Here is a 12,556-nt window from a genome sequence, read left to right as displayed (position 1 = left end):
AAGGAATTCTAGCAATCTATCAAGTATATATTCTGAAAACACAAGTTGTTTAAAATGTAGGATTATTTGTGGTTGTGAAAGATGAGGGAAGTTATAGCAAGACAATGTCAGATAGCATTTAGGGGAAGCACAATTTTAATTATTGATTAAGGAACAGCTACTATATTGATTAATTTATATCAATTACAATCATGTCATAAAGCTTATGTTTTCAGAATAATAGAAACTTAAGTAGAATATCAGATTTTGAAAAGCATTTTAGTATGTATTATGAAATATTTCAAACATAAAAAGATGTAAAGAATACCCATTTATCTATCGGTGACTCCCCCCTTAATAAAACAAATTAACCTGAAGCGTGTTTTGTGCCCCTCCTTGATTGTGCATTCACCTCCCAACCCCTCGCTCCTTGGGCAACTGTTATCTTTGTTATTTATCATTGCCTTAACATTCGATTTTCTTTGTTACTGCTTTTGTAATTCTAATGATATCAAATGGAAAAAATATTTTGAATGCAACTCCTCTTTTAATTTGCTCCAATTTTATCTGTATTTTTTAGGCCATGCCTGTATTATAAGAGACTTTTGCTAAAGTCTTGGATATTTGTTAAACTGATAATACAGCTTCATGAGATTTTAGGTCAGCTAATGGATTGTCAATATTTTGTTTAGAATACTTACCAGGTTATAAATTACAATTTGAAACATAGATATCCTACAGTTTGAGAATTTGAATATAGATAAAGGTTATGTTGAAATCGACTGCCTTTTTCTTAGCTATGACAGTAATAAACTATGTAACACCAGCAGTAATGAGTACTGTGAAGTTTTTAAAGTTGCTTAAAGCTTTTATTGCTTTAATTATTATGCCATAATTTGCTTTGCCATGCTGAAGATCCTGTTTTGTCTTTATGATAATTGAGTATCTGTATTTTTAAAGTTCTACTTTAAAGATAAGTAATTCTCTTTTTCATTTTTGTGCAGATGATCATCTGGTTGGAGAAGATGTTAGATAAAATAATTAGCATTTTCATCATATTTTTGTTAGTGATAGGAACTCTTCTTTTAGCCCTACTCCTGACTGCAAAGGTAGAGTACAATAATTATTATTCTCATTAATAAACCCTTAATTGTTAGAATTGTAGTCTGGATAAAAAGCTAGCAGAAGCAGCATGGAAAATGTTAACTTGACTTACAAGTATATACACTAGCTAAAGGATTTATGATTTGTATATTACTAATTTTGCCATGAATTTGCCTAGTGTTTTTCTTTTCAGAACTCTTTTACATGCATTTTTATTTTATCAAAACCCTTGGGAGGAAATACAAATGAAAAAAAATGAGATAATGAAGAACAAGTGGCGCTTTTTTTTTAATAGAAGAATTAGGATCTGGTCTCATGAATTCTAATCTGGTTAGTACTCTTCACTAGATCAGAATTTGCTGATTAGCACATTCCATCCTTGTCTCATTGATCCTTCTTCTGATATATACCATAGCACCTTTATTTCTCACTTCCCAGGTCCTTCCAGCTTACAGTTCCTTTCCCCATTTCCATCTCATCAAAGAAAATTATTCTGTAAAGCACACCTAAAATGTTATCTTTATAGTGATATCTCTTACTATTTTTTTTAGGCTTATCAAGTCTGACAAGTTTTTTTCCTCCCACTTTTATAGTACATTTTAATCTTTATTTTATCTGAACCGTATCGAACTCTACAACCCAGATTTTGGTATGTTGTTTTCAAGGAATTGGTGAAGCTTATGTGAAATCATGGATCCAAATTTTTTTTTATTCCTTTAGTCCCATGGAGACCTGTTGGTAACTATAATTGATAATCTAATTAACCAGTTTGCTAAAGAACTGCATTATTTCTTAAGTGGCATCTCCGCTTGGAAGTCCTATTCTTAGTGTCATCTTCAGTACACCCTCAAGCTATCTTATCATTTGCTTCTGAAAGCCTCCTCTTCTTGTACTTCTGTGTCAGTCTATGTATAGTTTCTGTGTGTTCCTTGGGTATTAATTATGTATAGTCTTGTATATATACTGTGCAGACTTATTTAGAGGCTTTGTTTTTGTCATATTTTGCTTAAGCCTGGTACTGTGTAATCTTACATTCCAGTTCTTCATTAGAGAAAGCTTTCATTAGTATGGTCTTTCATTTTCCTTTCTCCTCTCTCCTACACTTCTATTCTACTTTTCCTTCTTTGTCCCTTTGCGTAGCATCTTTTGCCTGGCCATCTCAGTTTTATCTTTTAAGTCTTTTTTCTTTGTTCATCCCCCGCTTCAGTGAGCTTTTGCTTCTCTGAACTTTGATAACAAGTATTACTGAACCATTTCTTTCTGGGTGTAGAATTCATCCAAACTGAGTTTTTGAGGGAACCTTGTTGGTTATCTAATTCATTCTCCCGGCCAAGAAAGCTGTCATTCTCTGAAACATTCATGACGGTATCTACTTGAATGTTTAATAGACATCTCAAATGTAACGTGTCAGAGACTGAATTCCAGACCTTCCTCCGCTTGTCTGTTCTCATAGTCTTCAGTGACAACTCCATTCTTTCTGCTTGCTCAAATGAAAAGTCTCAGGATCATCTTTGACTACTGTCTTTGTTTTGTATCCACATCTAGTTTGCCAGAAAATCCTTTTTGGCTCCTCTTTACTAATATGTCCTGGGATAATAGCAGGGTGAGGATGTCAGGTAATTCCTTTCCACAGAAATCAAGAATAAAACAGCATGAAATTATTTAAAACACCATTTAAAAGCATTAGAAAATGACCAGGTAGGCAACCAGGAGATCTTTCATTGATGAAAAGCTGCTACTGTAGCTAGTAAAAACAGATACCTTTTCTTTGCAGGTAAAAACAGGTGGCATTCTCACATGGGCAGCAAAACCTGCAGCTTTTCTTGAAGGAAGTGTTCTTCGATGCACGGATGTGTTTAGGTTTAATGTAGCTTCATTTGTCAGTTTTTGCCTTTGCTTTTGGTTGTTGCCTGTGCTTTTGGTGTCAGGTCCAACTGGAGATGAGCAGAGCCTCAGACACCTGTGGGGCAATGTCAGACGTTCTAGCAGACATGTAATAGGCATCCTAGAAGATGAAAAGAGGAAGAGAAAAAGGTAGAAAAAATTATTTGAAGAGATATTGCTAAAAAATTTCCCATGTTTGGTGAAAAACATTAACAGATCCAAGAAGTTCAACAAACCTTCAGTAGAATAAGCATATGCAAACACAAAACCATACCTAGCTACATCATAGTCAAACTGCCGAAAGACAAAGATAAAAAGAAAATCTGGAAGGAAGCAAGAGAAAAATTACACATCACAAACAGGGGAACAATACATTTAGTGACTTAATTCTCTTAATAAACAGCAAAGACTAAAAGACATTGGAGTAACATATTTAAAGTCATAGGGAGAAATCTCTGTCAGACAATACTTTTATAGTCAGTGAAACTGTTCTTTCAAAGTAAAGGCAAAATGAAAACATTTCTAGATAAACAGATACTGAATTTTTTGATAGCAGACCTGCACTTATATGGAAAGCTAACAGAATTCCTTCAGGGTGAAGATAAATGACTCCAAAAATAATCTGGATCCAAAGAAAGGAATGAAAGCACTTGGAAAATATGTGGGTTATATTTTCTCCTGTCTTCTTTTAGTTTATTTAAACAAATATGACTATTTAAAGAAAAACAGAAACACTCATGTGGCCTTTATAACATATATAGATGAGTTATGCATATATAAAACCATAGCACAAAGAAGAGGGCTGGAAAGTGGAACTGTACTGGTGTGAAGTTCTTAAAATATTTTCCTGGATATAAGTCAATATTAACTGGAAGTAGGTTGTGATAAAAGCTGAGATAAGATTTAGATAAGTTAAACAGCAGGCAATAAATAACCTAAGGATTAGGGGAACTAAAGTGGTATACTAAAATTTGTTGAACACAAAAGGCAGTGCAGGAAGAACAGAGGACCAATAGAGATGGGACAAATAGAAAGCAAGTAGCAAAACGGCAGACCTAAACCTGGTTATGACAATACTTAGGTTACATGAGAAGCAACTAAACAGTCAAAAAGCAGAGATTGTCAGACTGAATATAAAATGCAAGTTCCGGCTGGGCGCGGTGGCTCAAGCCTGTAATCCCAGCACTTTGGGAGGCCGAGACGGGTGGATCACGAGGTCAGGAGATCGAGACCATCCTGGCTAACATGGTGAAACCCTGTCTCTACTAAAAAATACAAAAAACTAGCCAGGCGAGGTGGTGGGCGCCTGTAGTCCCAGCTACTCCTGTAGTCCCAGCTACTCGGGAGGCTGAGGCAGGAGAATGGCGGGAACCTGGGAGGCGGAGCTTGCAGTGAGCTGAGATCCGGCCACTGCACTCCAGCCTGGGTGACAGAGCGAGACTCCGTCTCAAAAAAAAAAAAAAAAAAATGCAGGTTCCAACTTGCTTTTGGTATCTGTTAGAGACACACTTTAAATTCAAAGTCACAGGAAGGTTGATAGTAAAAAGATTAAAAAGCATACACTGTAAACTGTCCACAGAAAATACGTGCAGTTGATTATATATTATCAGACAAAATAGATGTCAAAAAGAAATACTACTAGAGGCAAATTAAGGACTTTTCATATGGATAAGAGTTAATATTACCATAAGATAACAGTTATAAATGTATATGTTCCTAACAGCGGAGCTCTAAAATACATGAAATCAAACATTCAGAATTAAGAGGAGAAATAAATCTATGATTATAGTTCAGGATTCAATACTCCTTGCAATAATTGAGGGAATAAGTAGTTAGAAAATTATAAGGATATTTAGAAGCCTTAAAATCCTGTGAGTCAGCTGGGTGTGGTGGCTTATGCCTGTAATCCCAGGACTTCGGGAAGATGAGGCAGGTGGATCCCTTGACTCCAGGAGTTTTAAGACCAACCTAGGCAACGTGACAAAATCCCATCTCTATAAAGAATAGAAAAAATTAGTTGGGCTTGGTGGCTTAAGCCTATAGTCCCAGCTACTTGAGAGGCTGAGGTGGGAGGATTGCTTGATCCCGGGAGGTTGAAGCTGCAGTGAGCTGTGATCGTGTCACTGCACCTCAGTCTGGATGACAGGCAAGATTTTGTCTCAAAGCAAAAACAAAAACAAAACACACACCAAAAAATGCGGTCAGTCAACTTGACCTAATTAACAATTCGAAATTACGTTCTTTTCAAGAAAACATGGGATACTCACCAGAATAAACAGTATGTTCAATACATTTGGAAGTATTAGGCAAGGCACAGTGGTACACACCTGTTATCTCAGCTACCTGGGAGGCTGAGGCAGGAGGATTGCTTGAGCCCAGGAGTTTGAGACCAGCCTGGGCAACATAAGGAGACCCTTATGTTTAAAAAATCAGGTGGGCATTGTGGTACATGCCTGTAGTCCCAGCTACTTAGGAGGCTGAGGTGGGAAGATTGTTTGAGCCTGGGAGGTGGAGGCTGCAGTGAGCCGTGATTGTGCCAGTGCACTCCAGGCTGAGTGACAGACAGAGATCACTGTCTTAAACAAAAAAAGGAAAAAATGAAGCATTTCCTGACACAGAATTAAATTAGAAATCAGTAATAGAAATTTAGGAAATGTCCAAATATTTAGAAATTAAGCAGCATACTTCTAAACCTGTGAATCGAATAAATTTCGAAGGAAATTAGAAGATTTTAAAATGGAAGAAAAGTCGCTGTGTATCAAAAGTTGTGGGATGAAGCTGAAGCAGTGTCTTGTTGGAAATTTATGGCATTAAATGCTTATATTTGAAAAAGGAAAATCAGTGACCTAAGTTTCCACCTTCAGAAGCTAGCAAATAATAGCAAATTAATCTAAAGTAAATGAAAGGAAGGAAATAATAAGGGTCGAGTGTAGATGAAGGAAATTTGAAATGGAGAAACAATAGTAAACATTTTAACTCAAAAGCTGGTTCTTTGAAAAACACCAATAAAATTGACAAATTTTTAGCCAGACTGATGAAGAAAAAAGGAAAGAAGATACAAATTACCAATATCAAGTACAAAAGAGGAAACATCTCTGCATATCTCACGGATCTTAAAAAGATAAGGGAATATTGTGAACAACTTTATGCCAACAAGTTTGATAACATTAAATGGAGAAATTCCTTGTAGAGAAGGAATGGAACAGACTCAAGAAGAAATAGAAAAATTGTAGCCCACTATGAGGGCAAGAAATTGAATTAGTGTTTGAAAATCTTCCTACCAAGAAGCACTCAGGCCCAGATGGTTTCAGTGTTGAGTTTTATCAAACATGTAGTGAAGAAATACTGCCTGTTCTACACAATGTTGTTCAGTTAGCAAAGAAATAACACTTGCCAGCTCATTTTACGAGGCTAGTATTGCCCAGATAACCAAAGTCAAAGGCATTTACAGAAGGGAAACTGCAGACCAATATCCCTTATAAATAGACACAAAAATTCTTAACAAAATGTTAACAGATTAAATCCTGCAATATGTAAAAAGGAAAATGTATCTATGTGAGGTTTATTTCGGGAATGTAAAACCCGTTTAACATCCAACAGTTGGTTAATGTAAGATAGCTCTCAAATCCAGTCACTTCTTTTTCAGTACCGCTGCTGCCCTGCTCAAAGCTATCCCTGTTCTCTCTTGAATTGTTCCTTAGCCTCATTTAGTGTGTTTTCAACACAGCGTCCAAACTTACTTTAAACATCTAAGTAAGATTATATCCCCTAGTTTACAGCCATCTCGTTTTCCATATCCCACAAAATGCTAGCCTAAGTCCTCACAAGAACATATCAGGCCTTATTCATTCTGGCTGTATTTTAGGCATTGCATCTGAGTTGATTATCTCTTCATTGTGTCTGAAATCAGTTTCTTTTCCCCTTCTTGGTACAGTTTGTATTCTGTGTTCTTGCTACTTTTCTGGGGCCTGATAGAATTGGAAGTGGTATCACTTGATGGCTTAGCTGGCTATGTATCTTTGTTAGGATATCTAGACTCTGGTCTGTTCTGGGTTGGTATGTGACTTGCCCTAGTGATTTTGCTACTTGGTTAATCTCATACCCATGCCCATGGAGAAATACCGTCAATCTTTGTACTGTCTCGCTCAATTCCTTGCATTCTGTGGAACTTTCACTGCAGAAAGGGACAGAGATGAGGGGTGGGTATGGGTGGGGGACTTTGATCTCTTTCCTCTGATTTGTTCTTTTCTCCCTCATTACACTTTCTTTCCCTCTGTCATCAGAAAAGGATAAGGATGTGGCTTCTTTTCTCCCTGTTACCGGTGAGTTGTAATATATTTGTCAGCTCACCTGTGTGGCTCCTGGGTGATGGGGTCAGTTTAGAAGTGAGCTGTTACGCTCTCTGTTGTGCTCCAGAATGTTTTGTTTCTTTACCTGATGGCTGAGTTCCAAATTGTATCAGATTATGTTTCTTTCCTTGTTTGGATGTCCTGGGTGAAAAAAAATTTTTTTCAACTGGTTAATTCCCATTTTATCCCCCTCATTTTGTTGGTTATTGGGCAAGGTAAATTCAGAGGTGCAGCTTCTGTTGGCTTTTTTTACTCAGAAACCTTACTTAGTTGCAGCTGGGTGCGGTGGTTCACACCTGTAATCCCAGCACTTTGGGAGGCCAAGGTGGGTGGATTGCTTGAGGTCAGGAGTTCAAGACCAGCCTGGTCAACATGGCAAAACCTTGTTTCTACTAAAAATACAAAATTAGACAGGCATGGTGGCGAGTGCCTGTAATCCCAGCTACTCAGGAGGCTGAGGCATGGGAATCGCTTGAACCTGGGAGGTGGAGGTTGCAGTGAGCCGAGATTGTGCCACTGCACTCCAGCCAGCCTGGATGACAGAGCGAGAATCGGGCTGGAAAAAAAACCCAAAAAAACCCTTAGTTCCTTATTTGCCTGTTTGTCTCACACTACATGACGAACCTGTTAGCTCACAAAGTGCTGGTATTGCTTACATAGATATACAAACACATGTATACAATATATCCATGTGAATGAAATGTATGCACATGTATGTGTCAAGTATTCGAACATATCTATGTATTTTTTCTTAAGTCATTTGTTGAACAGGGAGCTAGCATGTACTTTTTATTTCCCATAGAGTGCATCATTAGATATAATGTATAGTAACTTTGAGGTGCATGTTTCTAAATTAATTAAAGCAAAGATGTGTATTTATTTGGCTCTCAAAGCATTGTTCCAATAATAAAGTAGAAAAATAAATGTTAAATTGGGTTTATTTTTTACTGAGATTCTTTTCTCTCTTTATCCGTAATACAGGTACATCAAGAGAGTGTACACATGATTGAAGTCACAAGTAATTTGATTAATGAAACTCTAGCAAATCACCCTGAGTGGGCAAAGTAAGAATATTGTTTTGAAAAAGAAGAGAGATGAATAACCTAATTTCACCATCTGTTTGTATGAAATGACCTTCATTGATGCAGCTGCATTGGAAGATAAAAGATAGGGTTTGCCAGAGCTTTGACAAATATTGTCATTTTTGCAGAAGAATGGCATATAATACAGAGGGTGGGAGGAAAGTGCTCAGGATTTTAGGTACAATTTATGGTAAATGATATTTTATGTTTTATAATTGAGGTTTACAGCATGTTTATAATTTACAAAGCACTTTCATCTTTTTTTTTTTTTTTTTTTTTGAGACGGAGTCTTGCTCTGTTGTCCAAGCTGGAGTGCAGTGGCGCGATCTCGGCTCACTGCAAGCTCCGCCTCCTGAGTTCATGCCATTCTCCTGCCTCAGCCTCCCAAGTAGCTGGGACTATAGGCGCCCGCCACCACGGCCGGCTAATTTTTTGTATTTTTAGTAGAGATGGGGTTTCACCATGTTAGCCAAGGTGGTCTCGATCTCCTGACCTCATGATCCGCCCACCTCGGCCTCCCAAAGTGCTGGGATTACAGGCGTGAGCCACTGTGCCCGGCCATTTTCATCTATCTTATGTCATTTGTTCCTCACAGTGACTGTGTGAGATAGATTGAAGAGATTATCCCCATTTTACACATGAGGAAACAAGATCAAAGGGTAAGGAACTTGAGATGATAATCCCCCAGTGGCAGAGTCATTTATAACCACTGCTCCCGATCAACTGAAGGAAAGTTTCCACTATAACGTGGAAACTGCAACTCCTCAACTTTCTGTATAATTTTTAAATTTGTTATTTATTTATTTATTTTTAAGAAATGAGGTCTCACCATGTTGTCCAGGCTGATCTTGAACTCCTGGGCTCAAGCAGTTCTCCTGCTTTAGCCTCTGGAGTAGCTGGGACTACAGGTGTATACTACCATGCCCAGTTTTATAATTCTTGACATATTCCCATATTGTATTATTTTTGAGGAAGGATAGGTAAACTATGGTCCAGGGCCAAATTCAGCCACCTCCTTTTGTGTTGGGGACCAGCCTCAACACCACCCATAGGATACCTGAAGTCCGGTGGTGACAAAGAAATGAGAAGAGACAGGTTAAGAGTTCATAAAGGTGGGAGTCAGGGGGCCAGTTGCATAATGGAGGCTGCAAAGGCAGTGAGCTCTGGTCTCCAGACTATTTATTTAGTCACTTAGATCTAAGAAGCAGATGTTCAGGGTGAAACAGTGAAAGGGAGGCAATACGTCATAAGTGTAATCTATAGCAATAGCAGTTTAAATGAATCTCCTTTGTGCTCAAACAGCGTATCTTTAACTTACTGGAGAGTAGCTAGTGGGGCTTAACTAGGAGCCTGCACGTCTGTCCACATTCCAGTGTTTCAAAGGAGTGTCTTTCTCCTTGAACACAGTGTTTACAGAGAAGAGAGCAGGTCTCACTCTGAGTATGGGAACATGATGGCAATTAGCAGGCTTTCCTCCTCAGAAGCCTATTGTGGCTTTCCACAACTTATTGTCCCATATTTTTATGGCACCCCACAAGCCTTTTTCCCAACACTTTTGTAAATAAAGTTTTAGTGGAACACACCTGTGTCTACTCGTTTACATATATTCTCTGGCTGTTTTGAGGTTTCAAGGACAAACAGAATTGAGAAGCTGTGGCAGAGAGTATATGTTCTGCAGAGCCTAAAATATTTACTCTCTGGTCCTTTACAGAAAAATTTGCTAACTTCTGTTTTATAGGATCTCTGTGTACATGTTTAATTTGGCTTCGGGAAGAAGGATTTTCAGTTTTTGTGGGGGATGTTCAGCAGAGCTGTGTTATCCACATAACAACTTGATGACACATTGTATGACCTGCCTTTTATTAACCTCAACACAGTCATAAGTCAGGAAATATTCTGCCAGTTTTAGGCTTATAAGTTGAGATTTAACTTGATTTTTTCCTTTGCCTCTACTTTATTATTTTCTGTAAAACCTGCCTAGGATATTACTTGAACTTGATTTAGAATAATATTTGATTTATTTTATTTTTTTTTGAGACAGGGTCTTGCTCTGTCACCCAGGCTGGAATACAGTGGCGCAGTCGTGTCTCACTGCAGGCTTGATCTCCTGGTCTCAATCAGTCCTCCCACTTGAGTCTCCTGAGTAGCTGGGGCTACAGGCATGAGCCACTATACTCGGCTAATTTTTATATCTTTTGTAGGAGTTTCACCATGTTGCCTAGGCTGGTCTTGAACTCCTGGGCTCAAGTGATCTTCTCTCCTCAGTCCCAAAGGCATGAATGACTGCACCTGGCCTATTTGAATCTTCGTAATGGAAGTGTATTTCTTTTGAAATATAAATTGTGGTATATTTATCCAGTGAAATATTACTCAGCATTAGAAAAAAAAATGGACTAATGATACATATACCAACATGGATGACTCTCAAAATAAATATGCTGGCCGGGTGCGGTGGCTTACGCCTGTAATCCCAGCACTTTGGGAGGCCGAGGAGGTCTGATTACCTGAGGTCAGGAGTTTGAGACCAGCGTGGCCAATGTGGTGAAACCCCGTCCCTACTAAAAGTACAAAAATGAACTGGGTGTGGTGGCACACACCTGTAATCCCAGCTACTTGGGAGGCTGACACGCGTGAATCATTTGAACTCGGGAGATGGAGGTTGCAGTGAGCCAAGATTGTGCCACTGCACTCTAGCCTGGGCAATAGAGTAAGATTCTGTCTCAAAAAAACAACAAAAAAGTGTGCTGAGTGAAAAAATTTGTGCAAAAAACCCGAATGGTACGATTTCATTTATTTAAAGTTCTAGGAAATGCAGACTAATCTGTAGTGACAGTAAGATTAATGGTTGCCTGTGGATTGGGGTGGAGCTCTAGGGAGGACATACATACAGGTGCAAGGAAATTTTGGGGAGTGATAGATATGTTTATTATATTGATTAAGGATATAAGAAGAGAAGTAGAATCATCAGATTTCATTCTAGAACAGGCTTTTCAGCTGCTTTGTGGAGAAAAGATTGAAGGTATACAAGATGTGAGCCTTTGAGACAAAAGCTTCTAGAGTAAACTGGATGAGAAGTGACAAAGCCCTGAACTATAGACAGTTTCAGTGGAGGTGAACAGGAGGGACAGATTTATAAGGTCTTGAGGGGTTAGTTGGTGATTAATTGAATATAAGAGGAAGAAATCTAGCATGACTGATGTTTCTAGCTTTGGAAATTACTGAATGATGACAGATTCACCAAGATAGGAAATAGAAGAGCAGATTTGGTAGGGAAACTAATTCACCTGTTTACCTGTTGAGTTTGAGGTGACTGTTGTAAGTAGAGGCATCCAGTAGGCTGTTGACTCTATAGGTATGAGGTTCAGGAGAGATGGGGTGAAGTTAAAAAATGGGCAGTTGCTGTGTAAGTCCAGGAATCAGACGAGAGGTCTGGGTTGGATCTTGAGTTTTGAGAAGCATCAGCATAAAGAAAGAATGTATATAAGGTACGGAGAGGATGTCTGGAGGTGCGCCCTGTGGGTATCTTAAGCCTTTAAGGGTGAACAAAAAACAATAGGTTGACAAAGGAAAATGAGAATGGGCTATGAGAAAGGTAAGAGGAAAACCAAGGAAAGAGAACATTTTGAGAAAGTAGTAGTGGTCAGCAATGTCAAATTGCTGCAGAAATTTGTAAGAGTGAAATTGGATTTAGCAACTGCAAGAGCAGTTCATTTAATTGGTGTAGCAGAAGCCCATTAGATCACAGTGTGTTGAGAAATTGTTGGGAACAAGGAAGTAGAGAAAGCAGGTATAGACTTCTCTTTCCCAAGTTTGCCTATGGAACGTAGCTGGGAGGGAGGTATAGAGCAGTTTTGTTTAATTTTTTAAGATGGAGAAGCCTTGTTTATATGCTCCAGGGAAAGAACTGGTAGAGTGGAAGGGATTGTAATATTAGGAGAGAGATAATTCTTAGTGCGTTTCTCTGAGGATGAAGCATGAGATGAATCCATGGCATGAATGGAACAGCTGGGGAAAGCAGGTCAGAGTGGGTATGGATATAAACACTGTGAGTTCAGTGGAGTGGGGAAGGTGGGAAATTAGGGGCCATATATCTTTGAAGTAAGAAGTAAGGTCTTCTGTCCTCTGGCTCTTTGGATATAATACATTTTAAAAGGAGGA

General features: G+C 38.5%; 1 protein-coding gene across 2 annotated transcripts in view; it reads left to right on the top strand.

The window, feature by feature from the left end:
• Positions 1 to 12,556, top strand: part of LOC105481049 (transmembrane protein 245) — a 102,399-nt gene that overhangs the window by 38,966 nt on the left and 50,877 nt on the right. For both annotated transcript variants that reach the window (XM_011740297.3, XM_071078116.1), the window contains exons 8-9: positions 984 to 1,088; positions 8,298 to 8,380. In XM_011740297.3, coding sequence (XP_011738599.2) covers positions 984 to 1,088; positions 8,298 to 8,380 — 188 coding nt within the window. The remainder of the gene's footprint in view (positions 1 to 983; positions 1,089 to 8,297; positions 8,381 to 12,556) is intronic.

This window comes from Macaca nemestrina, chromosome 14 (genome assembly GCF_043159975.1).
Source record: "Macaca nemestrina isolate mMacNem1 chromosome 14, mMacNem.hap1, whole genome shotgun sequence".
NCBI lineage: Eukaryota > Metazoa > Chordata > Mammalia > Primates > Cercopithecidae > Macaca > Macaca nemestrina.
This window is presented reverse-complemented; position numbering and strand designations above follow the sequence as displayed.